Raw genomic sequence first — 22,270 nt, forward strand, 5'->3', positions numbered from 1 at the left:
TTATGTCTTAACTCATGTGTATGCTTCAAGCCATTCTAGTTGGTATAACTCATGTTGTGGTATAATTCATATTTTGGTATAATCCATAATTGATATAATTCATAACGACAATAGAAGAGTACTTGGAATGACTATTGTCTTGGTTTTCAAATGATGGGTTATTTTGCTTATTCCATTAAGTCTTCGATAATGATCAAATTACACATGGTTGCTAATGATACCCTATTCGTGCATATTGTTATTGTATTATCCACCGAGTCCTAAGATAGGTCGGGTATGTTATCATGTATGGATTCCACTACATTATTCACTGAGTCCCTTACTAGAGGGCCGGGTCGTGATATGATAATATGATGTTCTGATGATATGATAATATGATTATGGCACTGAGTCCCATGACAGGCTGGGTACGGTATACGTGTATACAACTTTATTTATCGAGTCCCATAGTGGGCTGAGTACGGTATATGATCATGATATGTATGACCTTATTTATAAAATACAAGTACAGTGATTTCTTGGTTTTTTATACTTGCCTCCTGAACCTTTATTTCAGATGTGATCTTCTTTATGGTATTTTATACTTTATATACTTGGTACATATTTTGTACTGACCCCCCTCTCTTTGGGGGGCTGTATTTCATGCCCACGGATATAGATAATCATTTTGAGAATCCTCCAACTTAGGATTTCCACCTAGTTGTTTTGGAGTGCTCCATTATTCTGGAGCATAGACTTTTGGTACCAATCTCTTGATATATATATATATATATTTATTTATTTAGGTGTACGGCAGGACCCTGTCCTGTCATATGCTATTATTAATACTCTTAGAGGTCTGTAGACATATATGTGGGTTTTATATAGATGTTGTCCGGTTGTACTGGTATGATTTATGTTTTCGAACGTTTCCATTCATAGTTGCTAAGGAATGTCATACATTATGCTTGTTAAGGAGATGGACAAATCTCAGCTCATAACTTTTGCCGATTAAATTGAAGGAGAAAAATTCAAGGAGATAAGGATTTGGGATTCTAAGAGCGTCTGGCATGAAGATGGGTTCTCCAATACTAGGACTGGTGGTAGTAGTGGTCACTCTTAAGAAGGCCAACGTTTGGGGAAGAAGTTTGCTAAAGATAGGGTACCATACCCTAAAGCTCAAGAGGAGGAGATGTGAATGCTAATAGCCCTTCTTTTCCTAAATGTCTAAAGTGTGGGAAGAATCATGAATAAAAGTGCTTGATAGGGATGGGTGCTTGTTATGGATATGGCAAGATGGGTCATAAGCAATTCGAGTGCCCTTATATTGCCAACAAGGGTGAAGTAGGTCATCCTCAAAGAGGCCAAGTGCAACAAGGCGCCCAAGCTCAACCTAAGAGTGGTCAAGATGTGGATGAGACTCCCGATGTGGTCACGGGTATGTTACGAGTCTTTAACTCTAATGTTTATGCATTGATTGATCTGGGTGCCAACTTTTCTTTTTTTATTCCTTACCTTGCTATGAGATTTGATGTGTGCCCCAAAGTGTTATTAGAGCCTTTTCCATTTATACTCCTATTGGTGATTCAGTATTAGCCAAGAGAGCCTATAGAAATTGTCCTGTGTCGGTCTTGCATAAAGTTATTTCATCTGATCTTATTAAACTTGACATGACTGATTTTGACTTCATTCTTGGTATGGATTATTTATATGTCGCCTATGCATCTATATGTTGTACGATCCGTGTGGTTGAGTTTTACTTTCCAAATGAGCCTATTCTTGAATAGAAGGGTAACGATTCCATGATCAAGTATCAATTCATTTCATGTCTTAAGGTCTGGAAAATGATTTCCAAAGGGTGCATTTATCATATCGTGTGAGTTAGGGATGTTGACTCCGAAACTCCTACTCTTGAGTCAGTTTCTATAGTTAATGAGTTTTTCGATGTGTTTCTCGAAGATTTGTCCAGTATTCCTTCCAAATGGAAAATTGACCTTGGCATAGATATCCTTTCCAATATCCAACCTATTTCTATTCCCCCTTACCGTATGGCTTCGGCAGAACTTAAGGAGTTGAAAGAGCAAGTGAAGGATTTGTTGGATAAAGGTTTTATAAGGCTAGGTATTTCACCATGGGGTGATCCCGTGTTATTTGTTAGGAAGAAAGATGGGTCACTCCAAATATGTATAGACTACCGGCAATTGAACAAGGTTACTATAAAGAACAAATATCCAATTCCGAGGATAGATGACTTTTTTGATCAATTACAAAGAGCAAGTTACTTTTTCAAGATTGATCTCCATTCCGGTTATCATCAATTGAGGGTAAGGGAGTGTGATATTCCCAAAATGGCATTTTGGAAAAGATATGGTCATTTTGAATTTGTAGTAATGTCATTTGATTTGACAAATGCTCCCACTATATTCATGGATTTGATGAATCGTATTTTTAAGTATACTTGGACATATTTGTTATGTTGTTCATTGATGACATCTTGATTTATTCTCGAAATGAGGAAGATCATATGGGTCACCTGAGGATCGTGTTTTAAACATTGAGAGAGAAGAAATTATTTGCCAATTTTAGTAAGTGTGAGTTTTGGCTATGGAAAGTTATATTTCTTGGCCATGTGCTGTCTGGTGATGGGATTAAAGTAGATCCAACGAAAATGGAGGCGGTTAAAAACTAGCCTAGACCATTATCTCCCTCGGACATTAGAAGCTTTTTGGGCTTAGCTGGATACTATAGAAGGTTTGTTGAAGGGTTTTCATCTATTGCCTTGCCTTTCACTAAGTTGACCCAAAAAAGGTGAAATTTCAATGGTCGGATGAATGTGAGAAAAGTTTCCAAACATTGAAGGATCATCTTGCGTCGGCTCCTATTTTGATATTACCCAAAGGTTCAGATGGGTTTGTTGTTTATTGTGATGCCTCATGTGTTGGTTCGGGTTGCGTCTTAATACAACATGGTAAGGCTATAGCCTATGCCTCTAGGCAACTTAAAGTGCATGAAAGGAACTATCGATTTCATGATCTTGAACTTGTGGCGGTTGTGTTTGCTTTGAAAATTTAGCGCAATTATCTTTATAGGGTGCATGTTGATGTGTTTATCGACCACAAAAGCTTGCAATATGTGTTTATCCAAAGGGACTTAAACCTCAGTCAAAGAAGGTGACTTAAACTCCTCAAATACTATGACATGAGTGTAGTGTACCATCTAGGTAAGGCAAACATTGTAGACGATGCTCTTAGTCGGTTGTCTATTAATAGTGTTGCATGTGTTGAGGAAGGTAAGAGGAAGTTGGTTAAATAGGTCCATAGATTGGCATGTTTAGGTGTGCGTTTGGTTGACTCTAATGATGGAGGTATTCTTGTACATAATGTCTTGGAATCGTCTCTTGTAGCGGATGTAAAGGCCAAACAAGATAATGATCTGGTGTTGGTTAAATCAAAGAAATTGGGTGTCGAAAAATCCATTGAGGCTTTCTCCCAAGGGGGAGATGGGGTATTACGTTGCCAAGGTCGTTTGTGTGTTCCTAATGTTGACGGATTAAGAGAGTTGATATTGAATGAGGCCCATAGTTCTCGTTCTTCAATTCATCCGGGATCCACCAAGATGTATCGTGATTTGAGAGAAGTGTATTGGAGGAATGGCATGAAGAAGGACATAGCAAAGTTTGTGGCTAAGTGTCCTAATGGTCAACAAGTTAAAGTTAAGCATCAAAAATTGAGAGGATTAGTTCAAGACGTTGAGATTTCTACTTGAAAGTGGGAAGATGTGAATATGGACTTTGTAACGAATTTGCCTCGTACTAAGAGGCAACATGATTCTATTTGGCTCATTGTGGACCGAATGACCAAATCGCTATATTTTCTACCGGTCAAGACATCTTATGGTGCCGAAGACTACGCTAAGTTGTACATTCGTGAACTTGTGAAACTTCAAGGTGCTCCTTTGTCGATTATATCGGATAGAGGTACTCAATTCACTTCACATTCTTGGAAATCATTTCAAAAAGGTCTTGGTACTAGAGTCAAGCTAAGTGCCGCTTTCCATTCTCAAACCGAAGGATATGCCGAAAGAACAATTCAAACTTTGGAGGATAATTTTTCCCTGAGTCAAAATTTGCCCAAAATCTCATTCGCTAAAATATTGACCTATCCAAGAGTAGCTCCGCGTCACAGACCTGGGCAAGAAATTTTGTCTAAATTTAATTTTTAAGTAAGGGCACTTTAGACTTTTCTCTAAATGTTAGTTAATGAACCTGAACATTTTTCGGGTCGAATTCTACTCTATAAACTACCCTAAACCCTTAATTGCATTCATTCTTCTGCAATTCACCTACTCAAATATTTCTCTCTATATAAGAGCTCTCAAGAAATCCATTGAAGACTTCAAAGAAATTCACTCAAGCTCTCTATCAAAACTCTCAAATTCTTCCAAATTCCTTGGTCTTCTCACTCAAGGTATGCGGGTATCCCCAATCAATTTCTCAAGTTTTTTATTAAATTCAAGTATGGAATTTTATGGGTTTATGATCTCTATTCCAATTGCAAGAATTATGATTCAAATTATGATTATGAGTCTATTTTGATATAAATTGATGGTTATTGCATTGAATTGAAGAGTTTTTTCATGAATTTTCCTATATTGATTTTTAGGGTTCATGTTATGAATTATGGGTATTTTCAATTATACTTCCAAATGATATTATATTAATGAATTATGTATGGGCTGATAGAAAGTATATTGATCTTTAGGGTTCATGTTATGAATTATGGGTATGTGATTCCATGCAATTTTTCATATATTATTTATTTATTATTCTATTTTTTATTTGCATAATTTTGTTAGTATTCTAATTTTAAATTAAAGTAGAATTCGTTATTAAATAAGATTATATACTTACATTTTTAAAAAAAAATCATATTTATGTACACCGTGTTAAAATTTGATATAAGAGTATTATATTAAATTTTATTTTTGAATTTATAATTTATGTCATATTTTCAATTTCATTTGTTTTAGTAGTATTGACTTGATATTTCACATTGCAAACCATTTATTTTTTTAGTTAAACTTGATAGATTATTTTTTTGTCAAATATTTTAATAATTTTATGACATTATATTTATAATATTAACATTTTTGTCAAACATACATTTCATGGTGTTCATAAAAATCTTATACTCTTAGTTTTTATGATTAAATTAATTAAAATATACTAATTTAAAAAATATAAATAAATTATTTTTTATAATATTAGTTAAGAGCATATGTTTATTAATTAATATATCTTAAATATTTAATTTAATATCATTTATAAAGGTCGTTATTTGTCTAATATAATTTTTAAATTTTAAATGATTAACTTTTATTTTTAAAATTTAATATAACCTTATGATTGCAATTGTGCAATCAAACAGTACACTTGTAATTATACTGTAATTACATTCTGACAAACAAACATGTCATTGTAATTACTAGGCTGATAATTACTACCGGTACACTTGTAATTACACTGTAATTACATTTTGGCAAACAAACAGGTCATTGTAATTACTAGGCTGATAATTACTACCCTAGTAATTACACCAATTTCAATTACTAGGTGACTTCCCAAAGAGACCCTAATGGTAAATAATTTGGGTTAGGTCCAATTTAGGCAAATAGTTTTACAATTGGGTCACAATTTGGACCCATTTAAGTACAATATTATCCAAATTAGACCCAATCCAAACTATTTATCCAAATTAGATCAATTATCCAAACTATTTATCCGACTACCCCTTGTTTTATTCACTGAACTACTGCTACTTCATCATTGATACCATCAAAGTATATATATACTCTGATGATATCTATATAGTTTGATGATATCTATATACTTTGATGATTTCAAACAATAATTAAATAGTCTTTTCATTGAAACACTGCTTGTTATATATATACTTTAATGCTATCAAAAGATAATTAAATAGTATTTTTATTAAAGCATCACTTGTTCCTCCTTGTTAATCAGAGTGTATATATATTTAGATAATGTAAGTAGTAAACGTGAAATATCAATTAAATGAAAGTAAGGCCTGGACACTCGTAAATAGTTTCCTTCTTTTCATAGAGGTGTTCTTTTCCCATATAGTTTTGGGTCGATCATAGCCTTAGAAGCAAAATCTTTTTTGTGAAGGAACATGAGACCGGAGAGACACCAGCTTCCCAAAAAAATTGGCCCTTGAAACTAAAATTCAGTTGTTTTTATATATTACTACTATGGCATTGCTTCTGTCAAGTTTGCAATTTCAACCTAGAGTAAGAATTGTATATTCTGTAGGGAAAAGGCCAAATCGAGAGAGCATTATTCTTTGGAAAAGGGACCGAAAATCCAAAACCCAATTCTGTTTGTCTAAGCAGAGATTTCGATGGCTGTACTCGGCTGGATACTCCTCCGTAGAAGAATATCCGAAAGTTGATTCGAGGGATAAGCTGGTGAAATGGATCGAATTTGTCAAAAATGTACTTCCGGGTGGAAATTGGTGGAGGCTTTCGTCAGAAGATGTCGATGTTGGTGCAACATCAAAGCCTGTGACTGTTGTACGTGCTCTTAACAGAATGTGGGAATTGATAGCTGAAGATCGTTTCCTCATTTTTGCTGCTTTTACTGCTCTTATTGTTACTGCTGTATGTTCTCCATGTCCCCCTCTACTTATATTGTGAAAATTCCTAATTCTAAATAACTAACTGGTTTTGATTTGCACTTTGCTATGATACATCAGTTATCAGAAATTTCTATCCCACATTTTCTGACAGCATCCATCTTTTCGGCACAAAGTAGCAGTATCCCAGTGTTCCACCGGAATGTGCGAATCTTGATTGTGCTATGCATCATTTCGGGAATATGCAGGTCAATATCTTTTTCTTTTCTCATCCTTGCTTTTGTAGTTCTTTTTTCCAATCTCCTTGCTAACATATTTTTTCATCTCCTTCTCCAATTTGAGCAAACAGTGGTGTGCGAGGTTGCCTTTTTGGCCTCGCAAATATGATCCTGGTGAGTCTTGTTTGTATCAAGTCAAAGAAAAAACAACAACAGAAGTATTCAATTCTTTTTATCGGGGTTATCATAGTAATACTGGTTTAAATTACAGTCTGTCAAGAACTATAAGTTCAGTATAATTAATAATCTTTATTTCTTGAGAATGGTAACATTAGTATTGAGAGCACTACGGCAGTGCTAAAGCCATTTATACAGAGGACACTATAAATTCGGTATAAATTAATAATCTCTTTTAAGGTTAAAGTCTTCAAGAAACATAGCTTGTTTAATTACCTTGTACTTCATCTTCATTTGCAGGTCAAGCGAATGAGAGAAAAATTGTATTCCACTCTGCTTCTTCAGGTTTCAGGAAATCCTATTTGGTTATTTAGCTTAAACATAAAATTTCTATGTGAAAAGTAGATCCTTATGTATGTCTGCTTACCTTTTTTTTTGTAGGATATATCCTTTTTTGATTCTGAAACAGTTGGTGATTTGACAAGTAGGCTAGGGGCAGATTGTCAACAAGTGTCTCGTGTAATTGGAAATGACCTAAATCTGATTTTCCGCAATGTTCTCCAGGTAAAATTTCCTAAGATGCATAATATTTTCAGATATTCATTTTTGAGTTGGTAATTTACTTTTTATCTTTTTCAGGGAACAGGTGCTTTAGCTTATTTGTTGATTTTGTCCTGGCCACTGGGATTGTGCACATTGACTATCTGCTGTGCACTATTCACGATAATGCTATTATATGGCCAGTAAGTTTTCCTTGGTTTTTTACTTATATATGTATAATAATTTAGAATCTTATTTACCAGATGGACTTAGGCAATCAGTAGAACATGCATGGTTTTAATCTATTATAAATGAGAAGTTCCAAGAAAAACTGTTCTTACTGAAGACTTGTGGTCACTACTCTTTTGAGTAAATGTAAGGACCGATTTATTTAGACTTAAGAGATGAACTTAACTCTTCAGGAAATCAAACAACTGTGACTAGGGCCAAGGTAGTCTTTGAGGTCCAGCCCCCTGGTCCAATAGTAAAGGTACTACGACACAAGATCTGTGGTAAGTGCAGAATCCTTGCTGGTGAACCAAGTATTGTACTTAAGTAGAGAAGGGTAGAGGGGCGAGCCCGTTATATGTCAAACTTTAAAACTGGATATAAGGGCTTTTACACGCCCCACTAGGAAAAGGAAAATTGAGCAAACTGCTTCTGCCCTTTGTTTCTCCTAGTTATCTAAAATACGACTTATTTCTGCCCTTTGTTTCTCCTCAAAGCAGTTCGCTCATGGATTTTCTCTATCACCTCGGCTTTCTTCTTCCTTTCAAGACTAGCAATCTCATTAGTAGAAAATGGCAATAAATCAAGGGGGAGTAAGTGGGTTCAAACCAAAAACAACTTCAAAAGGAAATAAGAGCCCGTTTGGATGGGCTTAAAAAAAGTAACTTTTATGTATAAAGTGCTTTTAGAAGTTTGAGGTGCTAAAAGTTATTTTTATAAATAAGCAGTTGAGTGTTTGGATAAAAGTGCTTAAATGAGGAAAATGATGTGAATTTTAGGATTAGAAGAATAAAAAGGGTAGTTTGAGAATTTAGTTAAAATATAAGAGATATAAAAGTAATTTCCATGGTCAAAGAAAATGACTTTAAGCACTTAGAAAAAAAAAGTTAGGAATCCTAACTTTTCATTTTTGACTGACTTTAAGAACTTTATGGCTTAAAGTTAGCATTAGGCAAACACGTCCAAAAGCTAAAAAGGGGCTTTAAGTTGGTTTTGACCAACTTAAAACCCATCCAAACGGGCTCTAAATCAAAAGAAAAATGAATAGTTTTATTATAGCAAACTCTACTATATGCAAGAATCTTCCCAAGAAGTTAGTATTCCTTTAAAAACAACCCTCAACATGTTTCATAAATTTCAATTTACTGCCACACTTTGACCATCCACACAAGAAATAGAAAACAATAATTAAGTTCCTAATCTCCCCCATAGAACATGCCAAAAGTGGCTCAAAAATTTAGCATAAGTTCCTAATCTCCCTTATAGAATATGCCAAAAGTGGCTCAAAAATTTAGCATCCATGTCACTAACAATAGTTCTAGTTATACCATGTAATTTCACAACTTCTTTAACAAATAGATCAACAATATGAGAAGCGTCATTAATTTTCAAGAATGGAATGAAATGAGCCATTTTAGAGAACCACGACAGAAATGCTATCTTTACCATAACTGGTTCAGGGAAACCCTATGAAAAAATCTGTATATATATATATATATAAGGTGAAATAGGAACAGGCAAAGGTGTATAAAGTCGATGTGATAAAACGTTAGATTTAGCTTGTTTACTTTCTAAATGTTGTGCACAAAATTTTTCCACATCCTTTCGCAAACCTGGCCAAAAGAATTTTTCAATAAGTATATCTTAAGTCCTTGGTACTCCAAAGTGTCCCATAAGTCCACCACAATGTACATCCCTTACAAAAACTTCAACTAATGAGCAGAAGGGTACACAAGTTATTTTCTTTAAAAAGAAACCCAACTTTCAAACTAAACTTCTCTAAAGGCCCCTTTAAACATGTATCATAAGCAGCTCCAAAATCTGAATCATCAACGCATAAATCTTTAATTTGATAAAATCCCATTTACTTGGAAGCAAAGCAAAGACAAGAACGTACCTTCGGAATGATGCATCAGCCGCCACGTTTTCCTATCCTTGTTTGTACAAAATGACATAAGGAAACGTCTCAATAAATTAAACCCACTTGGCATGTTTTCTGCTTAACTTACCTTGGCTTTTCAAGTATCTTAAAGACTTATGCTCACTTCTTATTACAAATTCACGCAATCACAAGTAATATTGTCAAGTAGCCAAAGCCCTTACCAAGGCCTGCATCTCATGATCATTCAACAACAACAACATACCTAGTGTAATCTCACAAAGTGGGGTTTGACGAGAGTAGAGTGTAGAAAAAGCAATAAGCTTAGAATCTTACATTAAAACAAGCTTTATACCTCTTCCACTACATCAAATTCGATCTCAAAGGATTTATTAAAATCAGGTAACTATAACAAAGGAGCGGAACACAATTATCTTTCAAAACATTAAATGCATGATGTTGTTCTTTAACCCCAATTAAAAGCCTTTGCCTTCTTAATGACTTCAACTAAAGGTGCAATAATTGTACTAAAGTCTCTAATAGATCTCTTTTAAAGCTAGCAAGTCCATAAATTTTCTAACTTTAGCTATACACTTAGGTGTAGGCCAATCTTTAGTTGCCTTGATTTTATCTTCATCAACTACAATGCCTTTAAAACTAACCACAAAGCCAAGAAAAATCACCTTATCCAAACAAAACATGCACTTGGAAGGATTTGCATACATTTGCTCCCTAAGCATATTAAAAACTATCTTTTAAGTGTTCCCTTCTAAAGATGTACAAATTCTAACCGAGCCAAGTCTAAAGGAAAGAAGCCGTAGCGTACCTCAAGGCCGAAACACAAACCGCTAAACTGGAGCTTTTCATTTCAGGGCCGCCTCCGAACAATGCCACTCTATCAAAATTATTGAAGGAAACATCAAAACAAAGCTAACAATACCCATATTACTATAATTAAACTCGGAATCAAAAAGGGTCAAAATTTCGACATTGGGACCCACACACGAAATTAAGAAACCAACTCCTTCACGAGGTCTTAAATATCGAGGAACGTGTGCCCCAAAAATGGGCACAATCCAAACACCAGAAGGGCCCAAATCAGCCCCACCAAGTTCAAGCCCTAAGAGGATTAAAAATGGAAGAAATTGACGAATATACGCAAGACTTACAAGATTTTTAAGATGAGAAAGGGTTCTGGAACATCCCCGCAAGAGTTTCCAATGCAATACAACAAGAATTACCAAAATTGATCAAGAAACGCTCTCAAAATCGAGTTTTATGCAAGTTGGAAATGGTGAAGTGCAAGCTGAAATCGGGTCTTAAAAGCTCACTGGTGCTAGGCATTTTAGCCTTCACGAATGTGGATGCTAGCTCTGCGAACGCGGAGCACTGACCCAGTGAACTCCGCATACGCAGAGCTCCTCACGCCAATGCGGAGAACAAACCTATTATTCTTCGCGATCGCGGAGGTCCTCCCGCGAATACAGAGCACAGTCTGCTAGACCTACGCTAACGCGGCCAATGGCCTACGATCGCGGAGAAGGAATTTCAGCTGCACTAGCAGCTGAACATCAACTTCTTCTCCAAGATGGAGAAGTCCCCGTCGGGGCTCGGAATTCAGTTGAAACTCTGTCGGCACAAACAAACCATGCTACCCTACTGAAAACGGCATTTCGGACTCAACTGAATCAAGAAAATGACCAACGGAGGTTGTCTCGTTGAAATGTTGACCAAAGTCAACATTTTCAAGGAAAACACATAAAATGCCCAAAAGGCCAAAAACTCATTCCGAGCACCTTGGGAATTGAATCGAAGGTCATTCTAGACCAAACTCGGTGTTTTGGAGTTAACCGCTCTGACGGAATTTTCATCTGAGCGCGTTTATCCAAAATATTGACCGAAGTCAAACTTGGCCAAAACTTAAAGCTAAAACACCAAAATCACACAAACTAAAAACGAAGACTCCAAAACCCGAACAAATCTTTCTCCTAGTCCAAAATGGACCTTTCGGAGCTGATGGAACCATCGGAATTTCCATATGATGGCCGAATCTCCGGATGTTGACTAAAGTCAACTCTTTTCACTTTAAACCTCTAAAAAGGGAAAAACTCGCACCAAGCTCACCCAACCACCTAAGAGAGCAATCTCACACAAGGGCTATGAATAAGCTATGGGGAGGGGTTAAACGGTAAAAACACGTAAAAGCATGGAAATGACCTTGGAGGTCATTACAAAAAGAAAGGGCCAAGTTGGTCTTTGGTGAACATGGACTACTTACCATCCACAATCATGTGAATTCTAGTTGTAGAATTGATTTCTCTTCTTTAAATCACATTTTTATTTAGCGTAACTTCTAAATTATGCTACCTTCTCTTAGTAGCGAATGAGTGTACTAGAATACTTTGTTCAAGTAGGTGAAAAAAACTTGCACTTGAGAATTAGTGCAATTTGTGATTTCTACTTCTTCTAACCCTCTCACTTTGTGCCTGTTTCTTTTCATAGATACCAGAAGAAAGCAGCTAAATTAATTCAGGAGTACACTGCTTGTGCAAATGAAGTAATATTAAGAAGTTGATTGGTCCATTTTCTCCCTGTATGCTATAAGTTTAATAGTCAATTCTATCCTTTGATGGGACGTAGGTTGCCCAAGAGACATTCTCTCTCATGAGGACTGTACGAGTATATGGAACTGAGGAACAAGAACTGCGAAGGTACTAGAAGAAGGGATCTTTTCCTTTTATGTTTTGTTTTTACTGTCAGGAGTAAACATATGAACACATGCAATATACAATTACATGCAGTTTCTCAGTATTAACAAAAACTCGACAATAACCATTTTCTAGAACAGGTATGCACGGTGGATGGGCAAATTAGCTGATATAACCTTGCGTCAAAGTGCTGCTTATGGATATTGGAACTTTAGCTTCAACACACTCTATCACTCAACTCAGGTAAAACTCTTTCCATTGTTTAGCACTGGAGTATCTTTCTTCACCCTTCGTACCTTCCATCTTTTTTCATTGAATTACTAAATGAAGAACTTTTTTTGGCATGAAAACATTTCAAATATCAGGGTGCTAAGTTCTGAAAACTGTGAGAAGGAAGAGAAATAGAAGAGAACATGGCTTGATTATTCCCTCATGCTATTGGGTTTAAATATCTCTGTTACATGCTCTAAAAAGGATTGAAAATCACTACATAATTACAATAAGAGTAAATCAAGCAATCTATTATATTTACACTGTATTATCATTATTATTTTATTATTATCTTATTCTTCAATTTTATCACTACGGTTGTTCTTTTGTTTGGTTGTCTTACTATTTTTGTCAATATTTGTCTTTTCTTAGTATTTCCATCCGAGCCTCTCACCTTGTATTTTTCAAACCTGTTTGATATGTTTTTATTGAGCTGAGGGTCTATGAGAAACAACCTCTCTACCTAATTATATAGGTGTAAGGTCTGTGTACACTCTATCCTCCCCAGACACCACTTGTGGGATCACACGAGGTATATTAGTGTTGTACTCCTATATTTACACTTCCTCTAGAATATTCATGGATTCTAACACTCCCTCCCCCCTCCAAGCTGGTGCATAAAAATCATATGTATTAAGCTTGCTACATATATAACTTGTTTTGAGACTGACAAATGATTTGGTGAATATATCTGCAAGCTGATCATTTGACCCCACAAGTTTTGTGACAATGTCTCCTGAGAGTACCTTTTCTCTGACAAAATAACAATCAATCTCTATGTATTTGGTCCTCTCGTGAAACACTAGATTTGATGCAATGTGAAGTGAAGCCTCATTATCAAACACAAGTTCCATTTCTTTTAATCTTCAAATTTTAATTCATTCAGTAGTTGCTTGATCCATATGAGTACACAGTGGCCACTGCCATGATGCGCGGATTAAGAGTAGGGAACAGGTTCCTCAAGTTGAGTACAGGATGTGTTAGTTAGTTACCTTTCCAGAAGTTAGTAGGAGTTATTATTCACTGGAAAGTTAGTTAGGATTTCTGTTAAGAGTCTGTTAGACTCATTCTTTTGATTAGCTGTATCCATTCATGTAAGTATAAGTACGATTGTAATAGTAATTGTAAGGCATCTGATGAAATAAACATCTCTTCTTCCTTCTTCTAATATCTCTCTCAAACTAAACTCTCGATTTTCATGAGCTAGTTTTCATCTTCCTTGAGTAACCTCCTGGATTAACTTTCTTCACGAGTCAATCGTGCATCAATTGGTATCCAGCGATCCTTGGCATGATTATGACAAGAAGTAAGAATCAAGATCGATCAACTGAAGAAATGGAGGACAAATTCTTGCAAATCCAAGGAGAATTACAGAAGATAATGGCGAGCATGGTCAACATGAATGATAGCCAATTCTTCCATCATCTTCTTGAGCCAAATCATTTCACAGATCCATGGGCCATAGATCGGTATTTAGCTTCAGCACTGCGACGGGCTATGCCATTCTATTTTTTACTTCTCCAAGTCACGAGATTTCCCTAGATAAATGTACAATATCCAGATGTTAACCTCCTGTCAGTAGTAGAACCTGCCATTCTGCATTTGTAAAGCTTTCAATGCCCCTATGTTGACCCTTTTTGAAAAATAGTCCTTTCCCCGGTGAACTTTTCAGATATCTTAGGATCCTGTAGACTGCTTCTTGGTGCTCTTCCTTTAGAGAGTGCATAAATTGACTGACCAAGCTTACAACAAAAGGTATATCAGGTTGAGTATGTGACAAGTAGGACAACTTCCCCACCAGTCTCTGATATTAATTTGGTCAACTGAATTTCCTTCTTTGTTTCCCAATTTTATATTCGGATCAATAGGTGTTTCAGCTGTACGACAACCACTTATCCCTATCTCTTTTAGAAGATCTAGTACATACTTCCTTTGTGACATCATAATGCCTTCTTTTGGTCTTGCTACTTCCATGCCAAGAAAATATTTCAACTGGCCCAAATCTTTGATCTCAAACTCCCGAAGCCAACTATATTTTTAAATTATTCATTTTAGACACGTCATCTCCTGTAAGTATGATATCATCGACATACACTATCAGGATAGTTTTCTTTCCCTCAAGAGAATGTCGAATGAACATGGTATGATCTACTTGTTCTTGAGTGTACCCTTGTATTTTCACAAACTGAGTAAACCTCTCAAACCAAGCTCTTGGAGATTGTTTGAGCCCGTAGAGAAATTTCTTTAGCTTGCATACTCGAGTTCCATACCTTTCATCAAAACCCTGAGGTGGATCCATGTAGACTTCTTCGAGTTATCCGTTCAAGAATGCATTCTTCACTTCTAGTTGTTGGAGGGGCCAATCAAGGCTGGCAGCAATGGTCAGAAGCACCCTTAGTGAATTCAACTTTGCAACTGGAGCGAATTTCTCAGGATAGTTAATCCCATAGGTCTGAGTGAACCTTTTTGCTACCAAACGTTCCTGTAGGACCCATCTGATTTAAATTTGATGGTGAACACCCACTTGCAGCCCATTGTTTTCTTTCCACATGGTAGTTCCACCATTTCCCAAGTTTCATTTCTCTTAGGAGCGTTCATCTCCTCTAGAATTGCCTCCTTCCACTCGGGAACATTTAAATCATCCTGCACATTTCTCGGTATCTCCATTCCAGATAATTGAGAAAGAAAAGCTATATATATATATGTAGGGGACAAGTTTCTATATGACACAAAATTTGACATGGGATGGTTGGTGACTTTTCTTACTCCTTTACGTTTGTCAATTGGAAGATCAAGGTCTAAACTAACAAGGGGTAAATCAGAATTAGGTTTGGAGAATTACCTTGTATATCAGTGAGATCTTGCGGGGCGGACATTTGGTTCTGATGAGAGTTCTTGATCTCTTTTTCTTGGTTCTAGTTTCTTCTCATGTAAACTTGTAATTTCATTGTTCGTTCCCTGTTCTTGTCATTAATTGTATCATGAAAAAGCTCTATTGTCTCAGTTTCCTTATTTTGATTAGGGAAAGGGTCTGATATACCCCTCAACTTTGTCATTTAGAGTTGATATATGCCTCGTTATAAAAGTGGCTCATATATACCCTATTGTTACACAAATGACTCACATATACTCTTTTCTTCTAACGGAAGTGAAAAAAATTAATTTTAAATTAATTTTTTAAGCTTGTTTTATTAAAAACATAATGCATATAGGGGTATATTTGATTCTTCTGCACACATAATTTATTTTTTTGACTTTTTGGATTCAACGGCTAATTTGAATTTATTATTTGATGGTCAAATTTATTTTTCTCACTACTTTTATTGTAAAATTTAATATACATGCCCCAATTTTTTTTATAGATACAAAAATTAAATTACAATATAGCAGTAAAAAAATTAGTTTTAAATTACAATATAGCTGAAAAAATAGTTTTAGATTTTCTTCTTATTTTTTACTCTTTTTTCCATAACACTTTTTTTTATTTCTCTTATATTTACACCAAAGAATTAAAAACTCAAATAATGATAATCAAAGAAGTCAAAAAATAATTCATGTGTGAAAAAGATTATCTATACCCCTAAACTTTGCTAAAAAGATCAAATTAGTTTTAAATTACAATATAGCTGAAAAAATAGTTTTAGATTTTCTTCTTATTTTTTTACTCTTTTTTCCATAACACTTTTTTATTTTTTATTTTTTTATTTCTCTTATATTTACACCAAAGAATTAAAAACTCAAATAATGATAATCAAAGAAGTCAAAAAAAATAATTCATGTGTGAAAAAGATTATCTATACCCCTAAACTTTGCTAAAAAGATCAAATGTATGGGTATATATATTTTTTGTTATTTTTTTACTTTCTCATCTTGTCTGACCTTTTTTATGCTTCTAATGAGCCGAGGGTCTTTCGGAAACAGCCGTCCTACATTGGTAGGAGTCAGGTCTGCGTACACTTTACCCTCCCCAGACCCTACGATGTGGGATTGCACTGGGTTGTTGTTGTTGTTGTTGTTGTATTTTTTTACTTTCTCAAAAATATATATACCCCATACATGATTTTTAAAAAAATTAAAAATTAAAAAATTATATTTTTCACTTCCATAAGATGAAAAGGGTATATGTGAGCTATTTTTGTAACGGTATGGGGTGTATGTGAGCAACTTTTGTAACGGTGGGGGTATATGTGAGCCATTTGTGTAACGGTAGGGATATATGTGAGCCACTTTCATAACGGGGTATATCAACTCTAAATGACAAAGTTGAAGGGTCTATCAACACCTTTTCCCTTTTCATTATTTAAGTTGGGATCTCTTACCTTATCTAGGTTCTTATTACCAAAAGTACTATTTCCTATATCTATCATAAAACCTGAATCCTTTTGTTTCTCACATGTGAGGTCAAGAAGATCCTATTATCCCTCGAATCTTCACTATGTCGCTCCCCCTGAAGATGAGTTCCTATAAACAATTGAGGTTTAAAAAAGGGGACATCCATTACGACAGTAATCTTCCTAGTATTTGGATCATAACACTTGTATCCCTTTTGATTAGGGGCATAGCCAACCAAAACACATTTTTTAACATGTGGATCAAGTTTGCTCCTATTATGATCAAGGACATGAATAAATACACTACACCCAAAGACTCTCGAAGATAGATTAGCGGTCAATCTAGAAGTAGGGAAGTATGTCTTCAACATACTGAAAGGTGTTTTAAAACCTAGAACACGGGAAGGCATCCTATTAATAAGATAGGTGGATATCAAAAGAGATTCTCCTCGAAGAAATTTAGGGACTCCACTTGTGAATATTAAGGCTTAGTTACTTCCATAAGATGCCTATTTTTTCTCTCAGCTACTCCACTTTGCTGGGGTGTTTAGGACATGATCTTTGGTGCACTATTCCTTGGAAGTGAAAAAATTGCCTAGCTAGTCATTAAAAAACTCTCTCGTTATCACTTCGAAATATTTGAAACTTCTCGTGAAATTGTGGCTCAACCATAACATAAAAAGCCTCAAACATATGTTTTACTTCCCTTTGTCTTTCAATAGTTACACCCAAGTTAGTCTAGTGTGATCATCTATGAAACTCACAAACCACCTTTTCCCATTTAAAATTGCTACCCTAGAAGGTCCCCAAACATCACTATGGATTAACTTAAAAGGTTTCGTGGCATGGTATTTTTGGGACAAAAAAGGTGAATGTTTGTGTTTAGCCATTTCAAAAAATTCACACTAAAAAGAGGATATACTTTTATTCCTGAACAACTAAGGTAACAAGAGTTTCAAATAATGAAAACTAGGATGACCAAGTCAATAGTGCCATAACATGACTTTATTATTAACTAGAACAGAGTTCAAACAAGCTGAACTAAAATTTACCTGAATTGCCACCATCTTCAAGAAAATAGAGACCTTCAGACTCTCTAGCATTGCCAATCATCCTCCCCGAGACCTTGTCCTGAAATATACATGAGATAGAGTTAAAGATAGCATGACAATTAAGGTTTTGAGTCAATTTGCTGATGAACTAAAATGAGACAATTTTGGAACATGAAGGACATCAAAAGGAGTCAAAAAAGGGGTTAGTTTGACTGTCCCTTTTCCAACAATTGCTGAGAAGGAACCATCAACAACTTTGACCTCTTTATTTCCTGCTGATGGAGTATAAGTCGAGAAAAAATGGGAATTCCATGTCATGTGATCACTAGCCCCTGAATCTATGATCCAAGAGCTTATACCTGTTGGATCTGTACTTAAAAAAAACAGATGGCACATTACCTGTTTGGAAAAAAGAACAAGTGGGAGTAGAAGGATCAGATTTACTGGATTGGAGTTGAGATTGGAGAAGTTTGTTTTGTAGCTCTAATTGTTCCTTGGTGAATGGTGGCTTTTCTGGAGAAGATTTCTGCCCCGGTTCTCCACTGGTACACTGAAAGGCTTGGCTGCCATGGTTATCTGCCCTTCTTTTGTTCCAATTAGGCGGTTTTCCATGGATTTTCCAGCAAGTCTCACGAGTGTGCCAGGTCAGTTTGTGAAGATTGTCCATGGTGGGACCGTTTGGGGTTCCTACTTGAGGACCCAACCTTAGCCTTCCCTGTGTCTTGGCGTGAAGGCATGATACTTGTCAATTTACACCAGAAGACTTGTCAGATTTCAATTTAGAAGTCTAGCAAAATTAAGTTTTAAAGTTTTGAGGGTCAACTCACACTTAATTTGCTAGCATGGTTCTAGTAGTCTATTTTGTTACGTACTCAAACTTCCCTAACTAGTTGATATCTGAGAAATTAGAAGAAGAAGAGATATTGGGAATTGAATTGATTGATTATTCCCTCAAGTTGATGGGATTAAATAGCTATTATAGACAATGTAAATAAGGAAAGATGATAATGTAAATAAGGAAAGAAACTAGTAAAATATCAACAAATTGACTCAAAACCTCAATTGTGGTGCTATCTTTGACTCTCTATTTCATGTGTATTTTAGGACTAGGTCTCGGAGAGGATGATTGGCATGCTAGAGAGTCTGGAGGTCTCTATTTTCTTGAAAACAGGGATTGTTCAGTAAATTTTAGTTCAGCTTGTTTGAACTCTGTTCAAGTTGATAATAAAGCCATGTTATGGCACTATAGACTTGGTCATCCTAGTTTTCGTTATTTGAAACTCTTGTTACCTTAGTTATTTATGAATAAAAGTACATCCTCTTTCCAGTGTGAATTTTGTGAAATAGTTAAACAAAGACGTTCATCTTTTTCTTCCCAAAAATACCATGCCACAAAACCCTTTAAGTTAATCCATCGAGATGTTTGGGGACCTTCTAGGGTAGCAACTGTAAATGGAAAAAGGTGGATTGTGAGTTTCATAGATGATCACACTAAACTAATTTGGATGTACCTATTGAAAGACAAGTGAGGTAAAACATAATTGAAAGACAAGTGAGGTAAAACATATGTTTGAGGCTTTTTATGTTATGGTCGAGACACAATTTCATGAGAAGACTCAAATATTTCGGAGTGATAATGGGAGAGTATTTTAATAACCAGCTAGGAAATTTTTTCATTTCCAAGGGAATAGTGCAGCAAAGTTCATGTCTTGATACACCCCAACAAAATGGAGTGGCTGAGAGAAAAATAGGCATCTTATGTAGGTAACTAGAGCCTTAATATTCACAAGTAGGGTCCCTAAATTTCTTTGTGGAAAAGCTCTTTTGACATCCACCTATCTTATCAATAAGATGCCTTCCCGTGTTCTATATTTCAAAACCCCCATCAGTATGTTCAAAACATACTTCCCTACTTCTAGATTGACCACTAATCTTTGAGTGTCTTCGGGTGTAGTGTATTTGTTCATGTTCATGATCATAATAGAGTACACTTGATCCACGTGCTAAAAAATGTTTTTTTGTTGGCGATTCTCCTAGTCAAAAGGGATAAAAGTGTTATGACCCAAATACTAGGAAGGTTATTGTCACAATGGATGTCATTTTTTGAATCTCAATTATTTTTTGGAACTCATCTTCGGGGGGAGAAACATAGTGAAGATTTAATGGATAGTAAGGATTCTCGTGACCTCACATGTGAGAAACAAAAGGATCTAGGTTTTATGATAGATATGGGAAATAGTACTTTTAGTAATAACAACCTAGATAAGGTAAGAGATCCCAACTTAAATAATGAAAGTAAGGATACTGAGACAATAGAGCTTTTTCATGATATTATTAATGACAAGGATAGGGAACAAACAAAGGAATTACAGGTTTACATGAGAAGAAACTAGAATCAAGAAAAAGAGACTAAGGACTCTCATCAGAACCAAATGTCCACTCCACAAGATCTTACTGATATACAAGGTAATTCTCTAGAACCTAATTCTTATTTTCCTTTTGTTACTTTAGACCTTGATCTTCCAATTGCCAAACGTGAACGGGTAAGAAAAGTCACAAACCATCCCATGTCAAATTTTGTGCCATAGAGAAACTTGTCCCCTTTCTATATAGCTTTTCTTTCTCAATTATCTGGAATGGAGATACCGAGAAATGTGCATGATGCTTTAAATGTTTTCAAGTGGATATATGCAATTCTAGAGGAGATGAATGCTCTTGAGAGAAATGAAACCTGGGAAATGGTGGAACTACCATGTGGAAAGAAAATAGTGGGCTTTAAGTGGGTGTTCACCATCAAATTTAAATCAAATGGGTCTCTAGAGAGGTATAAGGCATGTTTGGTAGCAAAATGGTTCACTCAGACCTATGGGATTGACTATCTTGAGACATTCGCTCTAGTTGCCAAGTTGAATTCAATCAGGGTTCTTCTGACCATTGTTGCCAATCTTGATTGGCCTCTTCAACAACTAGACCTGAAGAATGCATTCTTGAACCGAAAACTCGAAGAAGTCTACATGGATCCTCCTTCGGGCTTTGACGAGTATGGAACTAGAGTGTGCAAGCTAAAGAAATTTCTCTACGGGCTCAAAAAATCTCCAAGAGCTTGGTTTGAGAGGTTTACTCAGTTTGTAAAAAAACAAGGGTATACTAAAGGGAAACCAAATCATACCATGTTCATTCAACACTCTCTTGAGGGAAAGACAACTTTCCTAATGGTGTATGTCAATGATATCATACTTGCAGGAGATGACTTACCCAAAATGAAGAATTTAAAAAAACAGTTGGCCTCAAAGCTCGAGATCAAAGATTTGGGCCAGTTGAAATATTTTCTTGGCTTGGAAGTAGCAAGATCAAAAGAAGTCATTATGGTGTCACAAAGGAAGTATTTAGTAGATCTTCTAAAAGAGGCAGGGATGAGTTGTCGGCGTCCTGCGGAAACACCTATTGATTCGAATATAAAATTCAGAAACAAAGAAGGAAATTCAGTTGACCAAAGTCAATATCAGAGATTACTTGCTTTTGTTGTACGCTTAGTAAGTCAATTTATGCACTCTCCGAAGGAAGAGAATTAAGAAGCGGTCTACAGGATCCTAAGATATCTGAGAAGTTCACTAGGGAAATGATTGTTTTTCCAAAAAGGTCAACATAGGGGTATTGAAAGCTTTACAGATGCAGATTGGGTAGGTTCTACTATTGATAGGAGGTCTACATTAAGATATTGTACTTTTATCTGGGGAAATATCGTGACTTGGAGGAGTAAAAAGAAGGATGTCATAGCCAGTAGTAGTGCTGAAGCTGAATACCGATCTATAGCCCATGGGATCTGTGAAACAATTTGGCTCAAGAAGATGATAGAAGATTTGAAAAAACCATTTGTGTTAGCAATGAAGTTGTACTGTGACAACAAAGCCGCCATAAGTATTGCTCACAATCTAGTTCAACATGACAAAACAAAGCATGTTGAAGTCATAAAAGAAAAGATTGAAAAAGGAAATGTGTGCATGCCTTTCGTCCCAACTAATCAGCAAATTGCGGATATTTTCACAAAAGGCTTGTTTAAACCAAAGTTTGAAATTCTTGTAAGCAAGTTAGGCATGCCAAATATTTACATGCCAGCTTGAGGGTAAGTGTTGATTTGTAAATATCTAAGTGTGATCAGGCATGATTTGGTAGGATTTGATCTGATAAAATCATATCTTATATGCTATTAAATTAGGATATTAGATCAAATGATT

At 35.6% G+C, this 22,270-nt stretch overlaps 1 protein-coding gene across 2 annotated transcripts in view; it reads left to right on the forward strand.

Moving 5' to 3' along the window:
- The first annotated feature begins 6,060 nt into the window (after positions 1-6,060).
- LOC129894076 (ABC transporter B family member 26, chloroplastic) overlaps positions 6,061-22,270 on the forward strand; it is a 37,160-nt gene continuing 20,950 nt past the window's right edge. For both annotated transcript variants that reach the window (XR_008767613.1, XM_055969585.1), the window contains exons 1-9: positions 6,061-6,657; positions 6,753-6,880; positions 6,982-7,024; positions 7,328-7,372; positions 7,469-7,591; positions 7,667-7,770; positions 12,177-12,231; positions 12,315-12,385; positions 12,523-12,625. Coding sequence is in view for 1 of the 2 variants with exons in the window: in XM_055969585.1 (XP_055825560.1) it covers positions 6,250-6,657; positions 6,753-6,880; positions 6,982-7,024; positions 7,328-7,372; positions 7,469-7,591; positions 7,667-7,770; positions 12,177-12,231; positions 12,315-12,385; positions 12,523-12,625 (1,080 nt within the window). In the remaining variant the exon portion in view is untranslated. The remainder of the gene's footprint in view (positions 6,658-6,752; positions 6,881-6,981; positions 7,025-7,327; positions 7,373-7,468; positions 7,592-7,666; positions 7,771-12,176; positions 12,232-12,314; positions 12,386-12,522; positions 12,626-22,270) is intronic.

Source organism: Solanum dulcamara, chromosome 7, assembly GCF_947179165.1.
Source record: "Solanum dulcamara chromosome 7, daSolDulc1.2, whole genome shotgun sequence".
Taxonomy (NCBI): domain Eukaryota; kingdom Viridiplantae; phylum Streptophyta; class Magnoliopsida; order Solanales; family Solanaceae; genus Solanum; species Solanum dulcamara.